Source organism: Myotis nattereri (genome assembly GCF_964212035.1).
Source record: "Myotis nattereri genome assembly, chromosome: 16".
NCBI lineage: Eukaryota > Metazoa > Chordata > Mammalia > Chiroptera > Vespertilionidae > Myotis > Myotis nattereri.
The window spans coordinates 55,700,297-55,719,555 of record NC_138091.1 but is presented as its reverse complement, the minus strand read 5'-3'; the positions used below and the strand labels follow the sequence as shown (position 1 = coordinate 55,719,555).

The 19,259-nt window shown below is 62.5% G+C and overlaps 1 protein-coding gene across 1 annotated transcript in view; it reads right to left on the bottom strand.

The window, feature by feature from the left end:
* The window catches only part of RPTOR (regulatory associated protein of MTOR complex 1), a 79,980-nt gene that overhangs the window by 44,130 nt on the left and 16,591 nt on the right, over positions 1-19,259 (bottom strand). Inside the window, exons 2-3 of the mRNA XM_081110739.1 lie at positions 10,157-10,259; positions 7,070-7,152 (exon numbers count right to left, since the gene is read on the bottom strand). Of these exons, the coding sequence (XP_080966865.1) occupies positions 7,070-7,152; positions 10,157-10,259 (186 nt within the window). The remainder of the gene's footprint in view (positions 1-7,069; positions 7,153-10,156; positions 10,260-19,259) is intronic.

Sequence of the window (19,259 nt, the reverse complement as noted above, 5' to 3'; positions counted from 1 at the left end):
AAGTCTGCCCCGCTGCCCGCAGCGTCCTCCTGCCCCAGGATGACCAGGTGTCAGAGCCCTGGGCAGGACCGCGGGGGCAGACGCAGACCGAGCTGCCAGAAACCGTGTGCCAGCAGACCAGGCAGCTCCCAACCCTCGCCCTCTGCAGGAACCTGCGAGAGACGCCCGCCTGCATAAGCTGCTTAGCGGGCCTAGCTGCCAGGGAGTCTGGGAGGTGGCTCTGGCTCCAGCCCCTACTGTGTGCAGAGACACACAGGCACTGAGGGAGCCGCCCAGCACACTCCAGGGCTGCAGGGCCTCTTTCTGTCATCGACACCAGCCTGCCCTTCACAAAACAGGGCGCAGGAAGTGACATCTGTCTGACACTTAAAACACTGTTCTGAGCTCGCTCAGCACGTTCGAGGCTCTGGCCAAAAAACAGAGCAACTGCAGTCCTTGTACCACAGAACCTGCTCCGACAGTCCCCAGGCGGCTGCTCTGCACACGGAATATCCACAGAAAGGGCCAGGGAAATGGGTGACAGGTAGAGGCTGCCAGGGGGTCAAACATAAGAGAAACAGAACCGTTTGAGGAGCACCAAGCCCCTCCCCTCCTCACCTTCACGTGCATGAGGAAGCTTCAGCCTCCAGCTGCCCCGCCACCATCAGTGCAGGGGGCGCGCAGGGCAGGGGGCACGCAGGGCAGGGGGCGCTCAGTGAAGGGGGCACGCAGGGCAGGGGGCGCGCAGGGCAGGGGGCGCTCAGTGAAGGGGGCACGCAGGGCAGGGGGCACGCAGTGAAGGGGGCATGCAGGGCAGGGGGCGTGCAGGGCAGGGGGCACGCAGGGCAGGGGGCACGCAGGGCAGGGGGCACGCAGGGCAGGGGGCGCTCAGTGAAGGGGGCACGCAGGGCAGGGGGCGCTCAGTGAAGGGGGCACGCAGGGCAGGGGGCACGCAGTGAAGGGGGCATGCAGGGCAGGGGGCGCTCAGTGAAGGGGGCATGCAGGGCAGGGGGCACGCAGTGAAGGGGGCGCACAGGGCAGGGGGCGCTCAGTGAAGGGGGCGCGCAGGGCAGGGGGCGCGCAGGGCAGGGGGCACGCAGTGAAGGGGGCATGCAGGGCAGGGGGCGCTCAGTGAAGGGGGCGCGCAGGGCAGGGGGCGCGCAGGGCAGGGGGCGCTCAGTGAAGGGGGCGCGCAGGGCAGGGGGCGCTCAGTGAAGGGGGCGCGCAGGGCAGGGGGCGCTCAGTGAAGGGGGCGCGCAGGGCAGGGGGCGCTCAGTGAAGGGGGCGCGCAGGGCAGGGGGCGCTCAGTGAAGGGGGCACGCAGGGCAGGGGGCACGCAGTGAAGGGGGCATGCAGGGCAGGGGGCGCGCAGGGCAGGGGGCGCGCAGGGCAGGGGGCGCGCAGGGCAGGGGGCGCGCAGGGCAGGGGGCGCGCAGGGCAGGGGGCGCGCAGGGCAGGCACACGGCATGAGGGGTGAGGGTGGATGCGTCTGCTGGCGCTGTGCCTGGTTCTCCTTTGCGCTGCCCCCTTGTCCTTTTCCAGCAACATGAGGGGCGACCACGGCCAGGAGGCCAGGTCCCTGGGGACAGAGCCTACGGTCCCACAGCCACCTCCACCCAAAGGCCAAAACCCGCCCCCGAGCCCCAGTGAGAGCTGGCCTGCTCCTCACAGCTCACAGGATGACAGCTCCCTCCGCTTCACAGGGGCGAGCAGGTGGTAGGACAGCAGCTGGGAAGGACTGAGTTTGCCTGGGCAACCTCAGCCTCCACCTGGGGACGGGACTGGCAGCGCTCGCTGAGGCGGGTCTGGGCCCTGCGCTCCACAAGGGCAGGGCCTGTTTGGCTTCACTCGGCGTCTGGCTCAGCACAGGCCCGGTAAACACCGTGACGAGCGCCTGCGCCAACCATCCACCCACACCACCTGCCTGCAGGGCCCCGGGGCTCCGCCAGCAGGCGGCATCTTGCTTTCATCCACGGCAGCCGGCAAAGAGCTTCCTGTGCGAAGCGCTCCGTCGCGCCTGCTGCCCGAGCCACGCAGAAGTGCTCCCGCTCCGCCTCCGGGACACAGCGTGGCCGGCGTGGGAGGGGCAGGCGCCTCGCTTACACTCAGCCACGCCTGCGTCGGGCCTTGACGACACCAGTGACTTGCCCGAGGGCCTCTCCTCATCCCCGCCTTTAACGTCTCCGCAGGCGGAGAGGACAAGGGTGTTCGGATCCCCGTCTTTTAAAATACACATCTCTTTATTGATTTCAGAGAGGAAGGGAGGGGGAGAGGAACGTCAGTGATGAAGGGAGTCACGGATCAGCGGCCTCCCGCACGCTGCCCACCGGGGATCGAGCCCACAGCCCAGGCAGTGCCCTGCTGGGAACTGAACCATGACCTCCTGGTTCACAGGTCGTCGCTTAACAACTGCTGAGCCACACCAGCCGGGCTAATCCCCATCTTTAATGTCTCCAGCTGACCGGATGGAGGGAGAGGGAACGAGGTTTTCTCAAGGTTAGACCAGGGAGAAGGAGTGAGTCATAAAAATACTCTGTTTTCACAAGTTTGGAGAAAGCTAACTTTCAGGTAATACCAAGTGGCAATATTTCTAGTATTTCACACAGAAAGAAAACAAATACAGCTCTTCCTGGAGGGAACCACTGGGAATACACAGCCCCCAGCGGTGGCCACGCTATGATGACAGACGCAGCGCCCACGCCCCGAAAGGAAAGACGGCGCGGGCCCAGGGCGCACCGACCAGCCGCCTCAGCCCTGGCTGGGAGGTCCCTGCAGTGAACGCTCAGGTCACCTTCACGGTGACTCGGAGAGGAGCGGGTCCGGACACGCAGCAGCGTCAGCAGCTCCTGCCACGGCTCTCCCTGGGAGCTGGAGCCGATGGGCAGCAGCCGGCAAGCCACTTACCTCCGGTGACGGGGACCCCGAAAGGCAGTCCCACCCGAGAAATGTCCCTTCAGATACGCTCATCGACAGAGACGGGGAGGCGGGGAAAACCACAAAAGCTGGCGGGCGGCGGCCTCCCAAGTGCAGGAGGAACAGCTCTGCTCCTGCGGCAGCGGCGGCAGCGGCGCCCTCACACCCAGACCACGTGCGGGTCTAGCGTCCGGGAGCGCGTCCCTGCAGGGAAGGTGCAGGTCCCGGGGAGGCAGGCGCCTCCCGTGAGCGACCCCGGGACAAACGCTCCCCCTGGTCGCCAGGCTCCCCCCTCCCACGTCTCCTTAGCCGGCTCTCCCCTCACCGCAAGGTCAAGGACACGGAGCACAGCTAAGTGCTTCTTCACAGACCAGCTGGGAGGGAGGGGCAGGGGAGGGGGAAGGTGTTTCCGAGTGGAATTAATCCGTGAGCAAGACCCCACGAGGGAACAGGAACCGAGAAAGATGAGGAACAGCCTCAAGGCCCGGACTGGAAGGTGGGGAGATGGCAGATCTATGTCTGTCCACCTACCTGCCGGCCTGCCCTCTACGCCCACCCTTCCACTTCCGGATCCTGCGACCTGCCTACCAACCTGACCAGCAGGAATAGATCGTTTTCCCAAAGAAGACGGACAAATGGCCAGTAAGCACATGAAAAGATGTCCGACATATTTCATCATTAAGGAAACGCAATTTAAAACCATAGAACCGCCCACAGGATGGCTGTGATGATAATACTCGTTTAGAACTCAGAAAATAACAAGTGTTGGCGAGGCGAGGAAGACACGGGAAAGACGCAGGAATGGAAAGCGCGCGGTCCTCACGAGGAGAGCAGAGCTACGTCCAACCCAGCAATTCCGCTCCCAGGCACAGTCCCGAGGGAAGGGAACCGTCCACGAGAAACCCACGCACACTGCACAGCCCAGAGGCGGGAGCAGCGTGTCCACCAGCAGGTGATCGGGCGGGTGAGCACTGCGCACATGGGGATACTACTCGGCTGTAAGATAAAAAGGACCGAATTACTGAAACACGTAACAACACCCATGGACGCCCATGGACGAACTAGGAAAATGCTGTGCTAAGTGGGGAAGTCAGATACATGAGCCACATGTTGTAAGATTCCATTTATAATTTTGTTACATGAATTTTATCTCAATTTCTTAAAAATCTCCACCATTTGTCACCCTAACGTTTAGGAGGGTGCTGGCCGCGGTGGAAGATGAGATCCAGGGAAGCAGAAGCGCCGTCCCTCCAACCCATCACCTCCCCGCTCGGCTGGGTGTCATCTGACACCTCTTCCAGGCACAGATGGCGAGCAGACGGCAGGCGCCCTGGCACCTCCATTTCCACGCCCGTTCTCCATGCTCCAGACCGGCTTCTGACAGCGCAGCACCGTTCCCACCCGCACGCCCCCTGGAGCTCTGCGCCCGCTCCAGGGCAGCTGGGGAGACTGCCCGCCCGCTCGGCCAGCCAGCCGGCGCTACGGCTTCAGGCCTCACACCGACGGCTGGTCCTCCTTTGCGGTCTGTCGCACACAGAGCGAACTCTCCCGTGAGGGACTGAGAGGCGCTATCCTTGAGAGGCTTGTGAGGGACAGAGCCAGGCCTGTTCCTCTAAAAATACGCCCTGCAAGTAGGTCAGTGCATAGGAGAGCTGGGAGCAGCCCGCGGGGGAGCGGAGTGACTGGGCAGGACCCAGCGCCCCTGGGAGAGGGCGGGAGGGGTCTGCCCCAGGCTGCGGGCCTCCTGCTGCGAACATTTCCTCGCTTTCTTCTCTGCTCAAACCCCACTTACAGGCTTAGCGGTCGCCTCCACTCCATCTCTACGGGAGCAAAGCCAGACGTGACAAGTCCATGTCCCTCTGTGGCCGCCAGGCCCCCTGGTGCGCTCCCTGGGGGGGGGGGGGGCTGCACAGATGCCAGGGGCTGCCCAGGACCCTGGGGCACAAGGGGAGGAGCAGCGTGGGGAGAGCAGACTCGACCAGCCCCTCGAGCACATCGGTGTGGACAGTCTGAGACCAGCCCCGGCGGAGCCTCCCAGGGCGCTGGGCTGACACCCCTGCCTGTCATTCATAGTCGGTCTCCACTGAGGGAGGCAGGGGACCACAGCGCTGTTCTCGGGAACCATGGGGGGGGGGGGGCTGGGGTGGACACGGGCGGGAGCTGGTGCAGAACCCGCGCTCCACACCCAGGAGGAGGCCCAGGGCCTGCGCCTCTGAGGACGGTGCAGCGGGAGGCGGCGGCTGAGTGGAGCCCGGGCTGCCAGGCACGGCCGTCGGGAGGCTGTCAGGGGAGCGGTGACGACGGGAAGATGAAGCGAGAACATGATTGAGGCCGGAGCAGGAAGGTAAATAAAATGCTGCCGCGGGACATGAGCGCTCCCACAGACAGCAGGCGGGGCCCCTCAGACGCCACGCGAGTCACCAGCACACACACGTGAGCCGTCTGCAGTTTGTGACAAAAACACTAACGAGGAGGGTGGACCCCCCGCCCTGCGCAGGAAAGGCCAGCAGGAGGCACAGACGAGCAGGATCCCGCCGCCCCTGTGGGCACTTCCCTGTCCCCTGTGCAGCCGCAGGCGGACACAACGGGCTCGGGCAGGCACCTGCCGGGGGACGTGTCACCGGTTCCCTGACCTACGAGCACTGAGAACCGGATTTCCGCCCGAGGGTGTGTGGCCCCGCCCCCCGCTGGTGGGGGGCACCCTCTGGGGAGAGCAGAGGAGCCCACCAATTGCGTCTCCCAGGGCTCCTGCCCTGTCCTGCCCTGCCCCCTGCCCTGCCCTATCCAGCCCTGTCCTGCCCTGTCCTGCCCTATCCAGCCCTGCCCTGCCCCACCTGGTCCTGCCCCCTGTCCAGCCCTGCCCCTGCTCTGCCAGGCCCTGCCTTGCCCCCTGCCTGCCCTGCCCGAGATTCCCCCACATGCTCGGCCTCATGATCTCTGCTCCCACAGGGAAGTGCTGGGTGCAAACGCGTGAACTGAGTGTGGCCTCCTCCCCGCGAGTCTCAGCGGAAACGCGGCTGCACCCTCTCTCCACCTCCCACGGAGACTGACGCGCACAGAGCCTGACATTCAGCCCGAGGAACTGGTTCCCCAGCGCACGCGGGTCAATTATGCAGAAACGGCTCCGGCCGCCACGCAAGGAGACCTGGGCCCGACAGCCTGGTGCCCCGTGTTTCTCCAACTCCTTCCCGACCCAAACCAGCTTCACCAGAGGTTCTGCGTCGCCTACAGCGAGGAAAGGAAGGAGGAAGAGCTAAAGGAGAAGAGGGAAGAGGGAAGAGCAGGTTGTGGCGATGCTGGCGGGTCCCCGACTTCTCCTCTCGGAGGGGCTGAGATGGCCGACGCCCGCCCATCCCCACCCAGGGCGGCGCCGCGGAGACGGTCCAGGAAGCACCTTCTCTCCAGCGCCCGGCCTTGTGCATCTCAGTGCAGCGAGCGGCCGCCCACTGAGTAGAAACGTGACCACCAGGGGCCCTCGAGGACGCGATGCATCGCCACAGTCACCAGCGCTGGGAGCAGCAGGGACCGCGGGCCTCTTGGGCAGGAACCAGCTGGCTCCCAGGTCCTCTCCTCCCTCCCATGTAAGTGCTGTACAGAGTCCCGGTTCCAGATCGCAGGGTAAATGTTCACAAAGGGAGCCTCTGGCTTAGGCCGTCCGCTCCCAGGAGGCTCACCAGGGGTGGTGGTGGTGGGGGGGGGACCGCTCTCCTCATCGTGCCCCTAGGTGGTGCCAGAGCCGGCCCGTCCCCCAGGGCGGCGGGAAAGGCACCTCTGGGGACACCCAACATTTCTCATTTCCCATTAAAATCCTCAAACCAGCTGATGAGAATGGTGAAGGGAATAGGTCTGGGGCGGGGGTGGGGGGTGGGGGGCGTGACCGAGGAAGCAGCGGCACCACCTTCTGACGGCCGGCCTGGGCCTCCGCGACCGGACGGAGCTGCCGAGTGGCCGGCGTTACTTTCCTGTGCGAAAGGCACACCATGAGCTCACGCGACACGGGACACTCTTCAGTGAAATAAGCAACACATTGGCCAGGTCGGGGTGCACCAGAGGGGGTGCAGCGAGGGGCTAAGCGTGCAACTGCGTGGTGACGACGCCCACAGCTCTCGCCTGGGTTCAAAGGCTGCTTGAGACCAGGAGTTGCCATTCCCCCGAGAAAGGACGCGCAGAGCCTTACCCTGGGCTGCCAGTTCTCGTACTGCTTCTGCAGGTTGGCACCGATGGTTTCCAGGGCTTTCTGGGGACCCATCGACAAAGGATCTGAGGAAGCAAGGAGAGAGGCTTGACAGGGGCAGGTCCCCGCACACAGCTCACTTCCAGGTCACCCCGACCCGAGACCACACGGCAGGGCCCAGGGTTCATCCGTGCTGAGCAGGTGGCCTTTCAGAGGAGACTGGCTCCCCAGGCCTGTTTCACCCGCCCGGCCTCGCAGTGCCGGTGGCCTGCACTCTGCCCAGCCCCCTCTGGTGCTCAGTCCGGCCTTGGGGCGAAGGCTCCGTGCGGCCTGTCCACCGACACTGTGCGGGGAGGGCCTGCAGCCGGACCACAGCCCCTCCCTCCACACAGGGGCAGGGGTGGGGGGACCTCGACCTCTGCCCTCCTGGGAACACCCGCGGACACAGTGAGACACGTGGGTGTCTCAGGGGCGGTTCTAGAGCAAGACTCTGCAAGCCAGCAATTCCGCCTCCGGATTGGGCCCCAGGAGCTCTTTGCACACTTTTAAATTCTGTTGTGTCTATTAGCCTTTATGTGTTCAAAATTCAGATGAGAAACTTTAAAAAATGTTACTTATTTAAAATAAGAAACCATTACATTTGAACATAAACATTTATTATGAAAAAATGAGACTCACACTGCTTTCCGTTCTGCCATTTCTGTAACACCTGCGCCGCCAGGTGCCGCTGGGCCATCGGCCTGCCTGTGCGCTCCCGCCCTGCCCCAGCCCCGGTCGGGAGGCACCAGCCCATGTGGTTTTCTTTCTCTCTCTCTTCCCCTCCCTCCCTCCCTCCTCTCTCTAAAAAGATCAATGGGAAAATATCCTTGTGTGAAGATTAACAACAACAAAGCCTCTGGGGCTTCTGCAAAATCAGCAAAACCTAATAAAACATGAGCTGCAGGGAGGGAGGGGGAGGGGGACCAGGAGGGGGGAGACACGACGGGCCCCGGCTGCGGCCATGTGTCTCGACCTGGGCCGGACCTCCAGGCTGGCCGCTGCCGCCTGTGGGCGTCTTCTCCACAGGCTCAAGGCGACAGGGCCCACTGCTGGGCGCGGAGCAGCGGCCCTCCCACAAGCACGTGCTAACTGCCTCAGTAACGAGCACACGACTAGCCGCACGTTTCTCCTCAGGACTTTGAAGGGCTCTGCCACCAATTAGCTGAGTCACCTTGAGGAGGATTTTAATTGAGAAAACACGCAATCTCAAAGGGCCACTTTGAAACCAGAAATGGCTTTTAACGGCCCCGTCTTATGTCACCACATCATCCACATGCGTTTTAATTAGCAGTGGCTACAGTGAGAGGGCCCTGCATCTTCCTGAGCCCGAGGGCGGAGCCGGGAGCTCTGGCTCCAGCAGCGCTAACCACTGAGCAACCCCATCTGCGGGCGGCGCAGACACCAGGGGCAGGTGGCTGCTGGGCAGGGTGGGGGCATGGCTGGGATGGCCTGCATTAAAGCACAGCCTTGTCCTGTCCACAGACGTCACTGCACAGGGAGGTGGGAGGTGCCCAGGCGCGGCACAGTCCTCGGCCAGGGAGACGGGGCACAGCTGTGCCAGGGCCCGGGGCCCCTTCCTCTTGGCTCGGGGTCACCAGGGGCCACACAGCTCGGTGCTGCCACAGTGCTGGGGCTGGAGCTGCCTCCTGCACTTCTGAGCTCCTCGCCACTTGAGGGCCCTTGTTCCTGGTGAGTCTCATCTGCCACAGCCCAGCACCTGTGAGGACGGCTCCCGGGTCCCTGTGGCCACCGCTGAGCTCACCACCTGGGTTTCCACGTGAACACGACGTGTCCACCCGCTGGGTGGGCCCCACGTCCACGTGGGAAGCCTGTGCCGATGCTCCATAGGCCCAGCTGCGCCTCGGCCGCCACCGCCTCCATCCAGCCCTCGGCCGCCGCCCCTTGCTCAGTCCCCAGCAGCGAAGGGCCCGTGGCTGGGATCCTCGGCCTCGGCCTCCCTGGGCAGCGGCGGCCGCAGCGGGAGATGCGGGCGCCCCGGAGGCCGCGCACTCACGGAGCAGCGGTGCCTTGTCTGCTTGTGTTTCCTGGCGTGTGGCTCTTGTCGCCCTGAAAACCTGAAGTGCCACTTCACAAGCACGGACTCCCGGAGCCTCTGGAGCCGCCGCTCCCACGTGTGGGCCACGCACACGCGGTCCACAGACACGAATAGAAGGAAGAGCCTGGCTCCTCGCCCGCTGCCCACCTGCCCTGAGCAGAGCACGGCGTCTCTGGTGTGAGGTGTGTGCGGTCGGGCAGGACGGTGAGGCGGAGGGATGCAGGAGGCAGCGGTCTAGGATGCTTCTCTCTCATCGATGTCTCCTGTCCCTGCCTTTCCCAGACCCGCATGCCTGGGGCAATGGCTATCCCGGCAACGTGGCAGGAAAACAACGAGAGTGGCCGGCAGGGAAGGACGGCCTCAAAGGACGACAGAAGCAAGGCCGCAGCGGCCCGCGGGGATGACAACGATGACAATGTCGGATCGTCATCCACTGCGTGAGGACACCGTGAGCTCACGGGGAGTGAGCAGGGCGTGGAAAGAGGCAGGGCTTGCGCGGTCTCAGAGCACCGCGCCCAAACCACTCACGGATGACAGCGGGAGCCGGACCTCGCTGCGGAGCCGGGGCACCTGCCCGGCCCGGTGACGAGGCGGCTGTGAGCAGCAATGGGTCCGTCAGCTGCACCCCAACAGGACGCACCGAGGACGGCACCCCTGCCCTCGAAACCTCTGCTCACATCCCCCTGACGGTGAGGCCCGGGGCTCCGGCTCCCTGGGGAGTGAGCCACCGGCATGCAGGTGTCAGTCATCCCACTGTGAGACGGTGACTAGACCGTTAGCGCCAGATGCTGGCACATTTAAAGGAGAAAAAAACGTGACCCAATAGCCATGATTTTATTAATTTTCCCTGAAACTCTCTCCACCACAAACCACAGATGAGTGTGACCAACAACTTACAGGTCCCAGGTTTACAGAAAAGGGTGCCAGCCCCTGGGACCAGGGTGGGAGGGACGCCTGGCCGGCCCGGAGCCCCGCCCGTGGCCTTCAGGACTCACCAATCCAGCACTCCAAGCGCGCGCAGGGCGTGGTCTTCACCACGTCCGGGGGGTCCACCCCGACGTTCAGGCACAGCACCAGGGCGACGCTGACCGTCTTCATCTGCAAACGCAACAGGAAGAACAAACATTTAGTCTGAGGCCAGTGTGCACGCGTCCCGGAAGCCGTGACGTCCAGCTCCGCGCCCCGCCTCAGCCTTGCCCCCTCCTGCACGCAGGTGCTCTCCCTGGAGGGGCTCGGGGAGTAAAGGGGGCAGACGGCAGGCGAGGCTTCCCCAGGACACATTTTCAGAAAGAAGTGCTTCATCAAAAGCGTCACCATTTCAGGCGCTTGTAACATTCTGCCAAGTTCCTCTGCAAAACCCCTGCACAGACTCACACCGTCAGCTAAGGTCGCTCTGCGCTGACTGAGAGGCCGCACTGTCCGGCGGCTCCTCTGGCTCCTCCGTGGGTTTCCTGCGCGTGCACACCGGCCGCTGCTGGCTGACTCACACCTCCCTCCCCAGGAAAGCACTGCCCTCGTCTGGTGTTTACCATCTCATGTCTCTGACACACCACAGCCTGGGACCGTCACTGAGGAGGCGTCACCGAGACACCTCCCCACACCTGTCCCCCCCCCCCCCCCGCCCCCAGCGTCCCTGGACCAGGGAGCCAGGCCACCTGCCTGGATACGCAGCAGAGATCTGGTCCTCCTCCTCCGTTCACTCCCTCAGATGCACGTTAGGTGCATCAGTCACTCAAAGAAAAAACCCCCGAGGGAGGGGGGACAGCTTCTCAAGCAGGGGCCTTGCAGCTGTGAGCCCCACTCCTGCCCGGCCGGCAGAGCCGCTCCCGCGCCTGGGCCTGCCCACAGCCACTGCTCGTGGCCTCCCCGCAGCCCTCGCTCCAGACAAATTACAATCCCTCCACCTCCACCTCCACCTCCACAGCCGCAGCTAATGAACTTTTTAAAATTCTAGTAAGAGAAATAATTTCTGCTTTGATTGTTAAAGTTCTTGTTTCCGAAGCTCTAAGTCCCTCAGACAGAAATACTAGTGGAAGCGCTGGAATCACTTTTCTGCCCTCGAGCTGGCTCCGCCCTGCCCCGCCCAACGCCCTGAGCGCAGGGGTTTCTCCGTGGCTGCCTCATGGGGAGCAGCGGGGAGCAAGGCTCGGACAGCGGGCGAGACACGCCACACTCCGCAGATGAAGACGTGAAAGGGTTCGCTTACACACCTCGCCCGACCCCCTGTGCCACACCTTTTAAGAAAACAAGAAACAAACGTCAAAAATACAACCCTGAACTAGGAAGATGTGTCTGCCCCACACTTAACTGCCCACGTAACGCCACGGTCGGCAACAGACGTGACCAGGAAGCGTCTGGAGCCGCCAGCGTGTCCCGCGGCCGCTCCCCTGCGAATGTGAGCGGCGTCAGCCTGACTCCAGGCATGGGAGCTTTACATCCTTAGCTGTACCCTGAAGTGTCTTTTCCGTATTTTATTTTCATTTCTATGGTAACCTCATTCCAAAAATTCTAGATTAATGTTTTTTAATAATACAGTTAAGCATTAAGAAAATGTAAGGGCTATCCATTTAATCGCCAAAAATGGCCTAATAATACATAAAATAACCATTTGGACTCGAACACATTTCCTCTCCAGGGCAATGTGATTGGAGATGACAGTTATGTTCCCAGAAGTTAATTTTAAATTTGCAAAGAGCATCATTTTGAGACGGTACAACACGAAGTGATGGCGGAAGTGTGCGGCCTGGACACGCCAGTTGGTCGCCATCTCTCCCCACAATTCCCTCACCCGGCGTGGCTCTCAGCGGGAGAACCTCTCAGAGGGTTTCTAAGGGACCGAGATCCCCGCGGGAACTAGCGGTGCCCCTGTGCCGCCCGCAGGCCCAGCTGTGACCCCTGGGCGCTGGTGAGGGCACGATGACTCCGCCTTTTCCTGTAACGCCTTCCGGGGTGAAATTCACACACACACACATCCGACTGGCCCCCCAGTCCCCTTCCCTTGAAAAGGAAAAGAATACAAACTTGTCGCAAAGGGGTAGAGGAAACAGAAGAACCCGTATCTGTCTCAGACATACACACACGGACACCTCAACTCTGGGTAAACGGGCAAGATAAAGCCCAAACATGGCGAACTTTATTCCGGGGAGCCCAGGGGCCCGGGTGCGGGGCGGAGCGGGAGTGGGCAGCAGGTCTGCAGGAGCACAGCCGCGGGGAGCTCTGCTGGTAAAGGTGAGCCGAGTGGCAGTGAACGGGGCCCCCAAGCAGCCCTTAGACGAGGCCCGTTCTCGGGGTGTCGGGGCCTGGACGCAGCCCGCAGCCTGTGCGGAGAGGAGGGTGCGAGGGTGTGTGGCTGGTGCTCCAGATGCGGAGCACACGCGAAGGACCCGGCTGACCACACGGGGTGCGCGGCCGGCCCCGAGGAGCGGAAACGCGGCTGCCTCCTCTTTCCTGCACGGGCCTCTTGTGTGTCTTCAAATCTCTACCATCAACACGTGTGACAGGTGCGAGCGCGGGGAAAGTAATAAAGCGTCACACCATCAAGGGTGTTTTATGCGTGTGCGTGTACGCATACGTCATTTTATTACCTTCTGAAGAGAGAGACAAGGCCTCTCTCGCTTCGCTGAAGCTCAGGCCGGTATCCAAGGCAACAGCAAGCGATGGCGAGGAAAGGGAGGCAGGTGAGCACACGCAGGTGTGCGAGGCAGGCGTGCGAGGCAGACGGCGTCCCTGCGGACAGCGCCACCCCCAACCCAGTCACCTCGGTCCCGCGAGCGCGTGTCCGGCCCCGGCCCGGAGGACACCAGGCCCCCCGCAGGGCCTCTCCCAGGGGCGTCCACGGGAGGACTCAAGGCTGTTCAGAGTTCTTTCATGTGAGGCCACGGGCGGCTGCGTCCCAGCATCACCATGGGCTCAGCCGCCCGCCCAGGGCCATCTCTCCGTCCTCACTGGCCGCAGGGTCAGCCGGAGCAGGCTTCACAAGCACCGGCCCGGCAGATGGAGTACAGAATGCCCGGCCGGGAGGCGCCACGCTGGCTGGGCCGGGTAGTGACGGGCATGCATGGCGTGGCGGTCCGAGGTCACGGTCTGAGGTCGCTGAGGGTGGCTTTTCCTCCTCTCCCTCAGCCTCTGGGTGGGGCCGAGGTCCCCGCGCCTGGTGGAGGGTGAGGTGGAGTCTACAGCAGGCCCTCCTGGGGTGGAGGACAGTGGAGGGAGGGAGGGAGCCAGGGAGCTGAGCGTGAAACAGCAGCCTGCACCAGGCGTGGCCATGGGGAAGGGGCAGGAGCAGCAGAAAACAGAAGAGCCCTCCACGCACTCGATGCAACGGCTGACAGCTGTGCTCAGTGGGCAGCGATGAAAGGCACAGGCCTGTCCCGGGTCCTGCCCACATGCCCACGGGGACCTGCAGTCACCCTGCCGTCTGCGGTCCCACAACACTGTGACCCTCCCGGGCTCTTGGTGGCTTCCTACCCGTGGCCCTGCCACTCAAGTGGGAAGCACGCTGTGTGTCTCCACTCTCCTGCGGGTAAGGGGCCAGCACGGGCCTGTGCTCCTCCAGGCAGATGCACCCCCAGGAACCAGGTCCTGAACCCAGCTGGGCCGTGTGCGGCAGGGCTTCCAGGCTCCCCCCGAGGCGTCTGCCCTCCCGCCCCCCCCGCCCCCGTCTCTGTGACGTCGTCAGGGTCTGTCTGCCTCTAGGTCCCTCTCCTGCTTCTCCTGGCCGGTGTGGGTTCTGACACCCAGAACTGAGAATTCCAAAGGCTCTTCATGGGAGGGAACATTCGGCACCACAATCGTCCCTGAGGTGTGACTGCATGGGCATCAGCAACACTCGGCCACCCGCCTCCCACCAGGGACTGAGGACCCGCGGCTGCAAGGCGCTGTGAGCCCACAGGCGGGCTTTCACCTCCAGGCTCACAGGAGGGAGGAGGAGGGAAAGCTCACGGAGAAACATCGCTGACCGCAGACCGCTGACCGCTGACCGTCACATTCAGGAAGCACCAGGCCCAGAGCATGTACCCAAAGCAGCCTCTGGGCCGCGGCCTGGGATTTAGAACTGGTGCTGGCGACGCCTATCCTCCAGGTGGCAGGTCTGGAGCGGAGGCGGTTCAGGGGTCCCCACAGGAGGGCCAGATGTGGCCTCAGAGCCGGCAGCAGGCCCAGACGCACACAGCAGCTGGAGACCAGCAGGCCACGGGCGCCGCAGCTGCCAGCAGCCCTCTCGGCCACCCACGGGAGAACGCAGGCCCAGCAGCCTCATCCTAACAAAACGGTGTCAGCTCCCCCCACGGCCCAATTATTCAGAGCGATTCTAATGAGAAGCTGCCCTGAGGCCGAGGCCAAGGGGGTGCGGGGCAAAGGTGGCAAGCGTTACAAACACGAAATAACAAAGAGCAACATTTCCATTCATCTCACAGTTGTGCTGGTAAACGTGTCCGCAGGCACCATTCTCCTCTGAGCATTATCACGGCCTAAACCACTTCTACCTATCATCAAACCCACGGCCCAGCATCTCACAGGATGTGGACAGCACACATCCCGCCAGCCGCCCCCAGGCCTCCCGCACATCCCGCCAGCGCCCCGTCTCCTCGGTGGGGCCATGCAGGCCGGTGAGGGGTGCGCAGCCTGCCCGCACTGCGCACCTTCCCTGCCGCCAGTCTGGCAACTGGTGCTGCTCCTATTTCTCCGTTAGTGCCCTGTCTGCTCTGACCGCCCCACGAGCGGCCACGTTTCATCACCACCTGGCGCCGCACCGGGACGGAGCGAGGCCTCATCTGAAAACGCAGGTCTGTACACTTGATGGGTTTTTCTGCCAAGACAACCAAGCACAGGAATCCAACATTCCTGAAGGAGCCATTAAAAAATCACTAATAAGTGCAGCAAAACTTATTATTTAAAAGAAAAGGAAGGGAAGCAAACTAGATTTAGTGCTGTGGCAAAAAAAAAAAAAAAAAAAAAAAATCCCTTCTTGATGCAGTAATTTTAAAGAAAAATCCAATCTGGGCCTCATAAACACATTTAGATTGGTTTTTTCTTCTTCTTCAAAAACAAAACCAATTTCAAAAATGACACCCGTCAGGAACCATTTCAATCACAACTCAAGGCTGGAGCTGCACCAGGGGCGGCAGCCCCTCCTCAGCCTCTGCTCTGTGCCTGCGGCCACGGAGGCCAGGCCTCCAGACCAGCGCCCGGCCGGCGGGCACCTGCTCTCGGGGGGCCTCCTGGACTGCGCCTCGTCACCTCTGACGCTGGACACTGGGCCCTGTGGGTGCAGAGGAGGCGCTGGGTGAAAGAGGGGGAGAGGGACTGTCTCCAGACCAGGGCTGAGGCCCCCCACCCTGCTCCAGCAGTAGCTCAGGGGCCTCTGCAAAGGCCCGAGGAAGTGGCTCTCCTCAGCCCTGCGGCAGGAAGCCCAGCGCCCGGTGCGGGAGGACGTGAGCTGGACCTCGCGCCACGTCAACACCCTGGCACCGAGCCTGGCACCGAGCCGGTCAGCTGCCCCAGCAGCCGGCCAGCTGCCTCCCGCTGCTCCCTGAGGGTTCGCACAAAGTGCAGCTGCAGGTGAAGAGGCACAAGCAGCACCGCCCCGACAGGACTGCGCACTCATGTCACGCCTCCCCCAGCGCCACGGGCACCAGAGGCTCCCGGGTGTGGGGACACCTCAAGGAATAAGTTCCCCTCCAGGGAGGGAGATGCTCCCAGAAGTGCTTGGAAGACAGGCTCCAGAGAGCGCTCAGGCCCCAAGCCCTGCGGGCAGCACCATGGCCAGCTCCTGAGGCGCGCGGGGGGGGGGGGGGGGGGGGGCTCCTCTCCTCCGGCCTCTGCAGGAGCAGCCCCTCCCCAGGGCACCTGCGTGGGTGACTGCTGCTCCTCACCGACCCCCAAGGCAAGCAGCCCCCACAGTGTACGGTCAGCGCGCGGCACCGGGTCCTCCTGAGCCCGTGTCCGGCGGGGAGGCCGCCTTCCGGGTCTCTGCCCTGGCCACCAGCGTGGTCTCCCAGGCCCGGTCCATGCGGGACACACATGCCACACGTGGAGGAGCCTGCTCTGCAGTGAGCTCGACTGCCGAGCTCGGGGTGTAACAGGACCTCAGCCACGAGGACTGAAGAGGATGCAGCCGACCCCCGACAGACACCCCCGGCCCGGCCGACCCCCGACACCCCCGGCCCGGGGTCAGAGGCCCCTGAGGGTTCTCCGGGAGGAGCCGGCCGTGGGGCCGTGGAGGACACCGCACCAGAACAGCTCGGCCCAGAAACCCGTTCCCCCCTCCCCTCGCTGACTCCCTCAGAAAGCAATTAAAACACGTTCCGCTGGCCCCCGCCCGTCCCTCGCACTGAAGGAGCTGCCGCAGCGCTGATTCTTCTTCCTCGGCGACGCCCTCAGTGTCCGCACATCACGCGCCCCAGCCCTGTCACAGGCGCCGCCAGCTGACCCCCGGCTCCCGCTCCGCCGCCCCCACCTGCCCGCTCAGTCGTCTTCAGGAAACAGCTGCCCCTGCCTCTCCGAGAAGGGGCCCCACCTGGTTCCCCAGCAGCCCAGGGTGTCCCCTCCATGTGACCCAGCCCCGCCCCTGGCCCTGGGGACGCTGCAAACGCCCTGCCCGCCTCTCTGGGCATCAGTGTCCATGTTCCCTGCACCTGGAACCCCCTTGGCTCAGCTTCTTCAGGCCCCAGGGGTGCCCCCCCGCCCCCCACAGAAGCCTTAGGTTTCTGCTTCGCTGGTGAGTGTGGGTTCCAGAGAACAAATCGATGCTTCCCCTTGCGGCAAAGCCCTCAACGTCAGCAGGAGGCAGACGACCTGGGAACCAGCCGGCCTCTCAGGAGCACGGGACTCAGCCCTGGGCCAGCCGCCCCTGGGCATGAGGACGGACTCTCCGTGCCCTGTGCCACTCAGGAGCTGGGCCAGGGCCTCCGCGGCCAAGGGGAGCTGTGCAGGGCGGGCAAGCGGGAGGCCACAACACTCTCAGACACCTTAAGGGGCAGCTGCTTGCCCAAGCCTTGGTGCTGTTTTCTCTCTCTTTTTTTTTTTAAATATATTTTATTGATTTTTTACAGAGAGGAAGGGAGAGAGACAGAGAGTTAGAAACATCGATGAGAAAGAAACATCGATCAGCTGCCTCCTGCACATCTCCTACTGGGGATGTGCCGGCAACCCAGGTACATGCCCTTGACGGGAATCGAACCTGGGACCTTTCAGTCCGCAGGCCGACGCTCTATCCACTGAGCCAAACTGGTTTCGGCTGTTTTCTCTTTGTAATTCTTTCTCAAAAAGGGGACTTCGGGGCAGAATCCTGGTCACACACGTCACCTGAATCCTGATGTGGCTGCCACTTCTGGGAGCACCGGGGCAGGAAGGAGGCACCAGCCTGTTCCATGGCCCTCAGTCTAGCAAAGCCTGCGAGTTGTCTCGGGCTCCATCGCGGAGAAAAATGGCACCGCAGTCAGCAGGGGTCGGGCAGGAGTTGACGTATGGCTTCCCCGCGGAACCACACAACGCCCTCCATCTGCCGCGCCGCTCCCCTCCACCCCGCACACGCCGTGATGTATGCGGGAACGCCAGCCCGGGCCGGCCGAGGACAGGGAACGCGCGTCAGGACAATATTTAGTGCTGTCGGGACGCAGCAGACTGCACAGACGCGTGCGGCTAAGAGCAGGCAGATTTGCAACGAGCGCTTTCCATGCCGACGGCAATGTGCTAGCCTCTCGTCGCTGAAGTGTTTGCTTAACAGGCATCCATACTTAAACCCAATCTGCAAGTCACGGCCTGACTTGGGGTGGCGAACACGCAGCACAGCACACAGCTGCATTACAGAACTGGACGGCCGGAGCCCACATCCTCTCATCAGCCAGTGTCGCCCCAATAAATCCAATCCAAATAAGCAATGAAGTGAATGGAAGCACCCTTCTAAGTAAATAAAATAAAAGTCACGTCCTGATGAAGTGAATCTCCGGGGTCCTCTTCACAACTAGGAGTGTAAGCGTCCTCTTTCTAACGGTAAGTGAACAGCCCTAAATTCAATCTCTTTGGCCCTGGGCCGGTGTGGCTCAGTTGGCTGGGCACCGTCCCACACACCAGATCGCTGGTTCGATTCCCGGTCAAAGGCACATGCCTGGGTTTCGGGCTCCATCCCCAGTGGAAGGTATGATTCTCTCTCACATCAGTGTTCCTCTTTCCCTCTCCCTTCCGCCCTCTCTAAAAATAAACTATTCTTTATACACACACACACACACACACACACACACACACGTATTCTCTTTGCAAACACCTGTCCTTAAGCTGCATGATGCTTAAGGCACACAGACCCGGTGTAATAGTGAGGACACGTGAGGCCGATGGCACCCCCACCATGTGGGCAGGGCTGGCCCAGGATGCACAGCTCCCTGCGCCAGAATCCTAGGACAGACAGACCCTGAGTCCGGAACAAGACGGCACCTTCCACACCCAGCACATCCTTCCCAGCCCGGGGTCCAGTCCCTCACCGGCCGGCCCTCCCCACTTTCGCTTCCCCTGGCTCCTCACAGCAAAGCCCCTCCCCTCCCCTCCCCTCCCCTCCCCTCCCCTCCCCTGGACAAGCGAGAGGAGGGGAGTGAGGAGGGGCAAGGCCCCAGCCGCAGGCAGGCGTGCAGGCAGCTTCTGCTCCTCCCCCAGCTGAAAGGGTATCAATACCCCTGCCTTGCTCTAAGGGTTTGCACTCAGGCAGCATCGTTTTTTTCTCACTTTTATTTTTTTAATCCTCACCTGATGACATTTTTCTATTGATTTTAGAGAGGGTGGGAGAGAGAGGGAGAGACAGAGAAACATCGATGTCACAGAAACACATTGATTGGTAGCCTCCTGCAGGAGCCCTGACCAGGGCCCAGGCTGGGGAGGAGCCTGCAACCAAGGAACATGCCCTTGGGCAGAATCGAACCCGGTCCGCAGCCCAGTGCTGTCCACTGAGCCACACCGGCCAGGGCCCGGGCAGCATCTTGCCAGTGATGTCCCAACACATCTGAGATCATTTATTTTCACCAAATTTCCTGACGCGCCAGCTACCAAAGACTTGATTTAACTACGAGTTCAGAACAGTTCCCGTTTCCCCAGGAGAACGAGTGTTTCTGG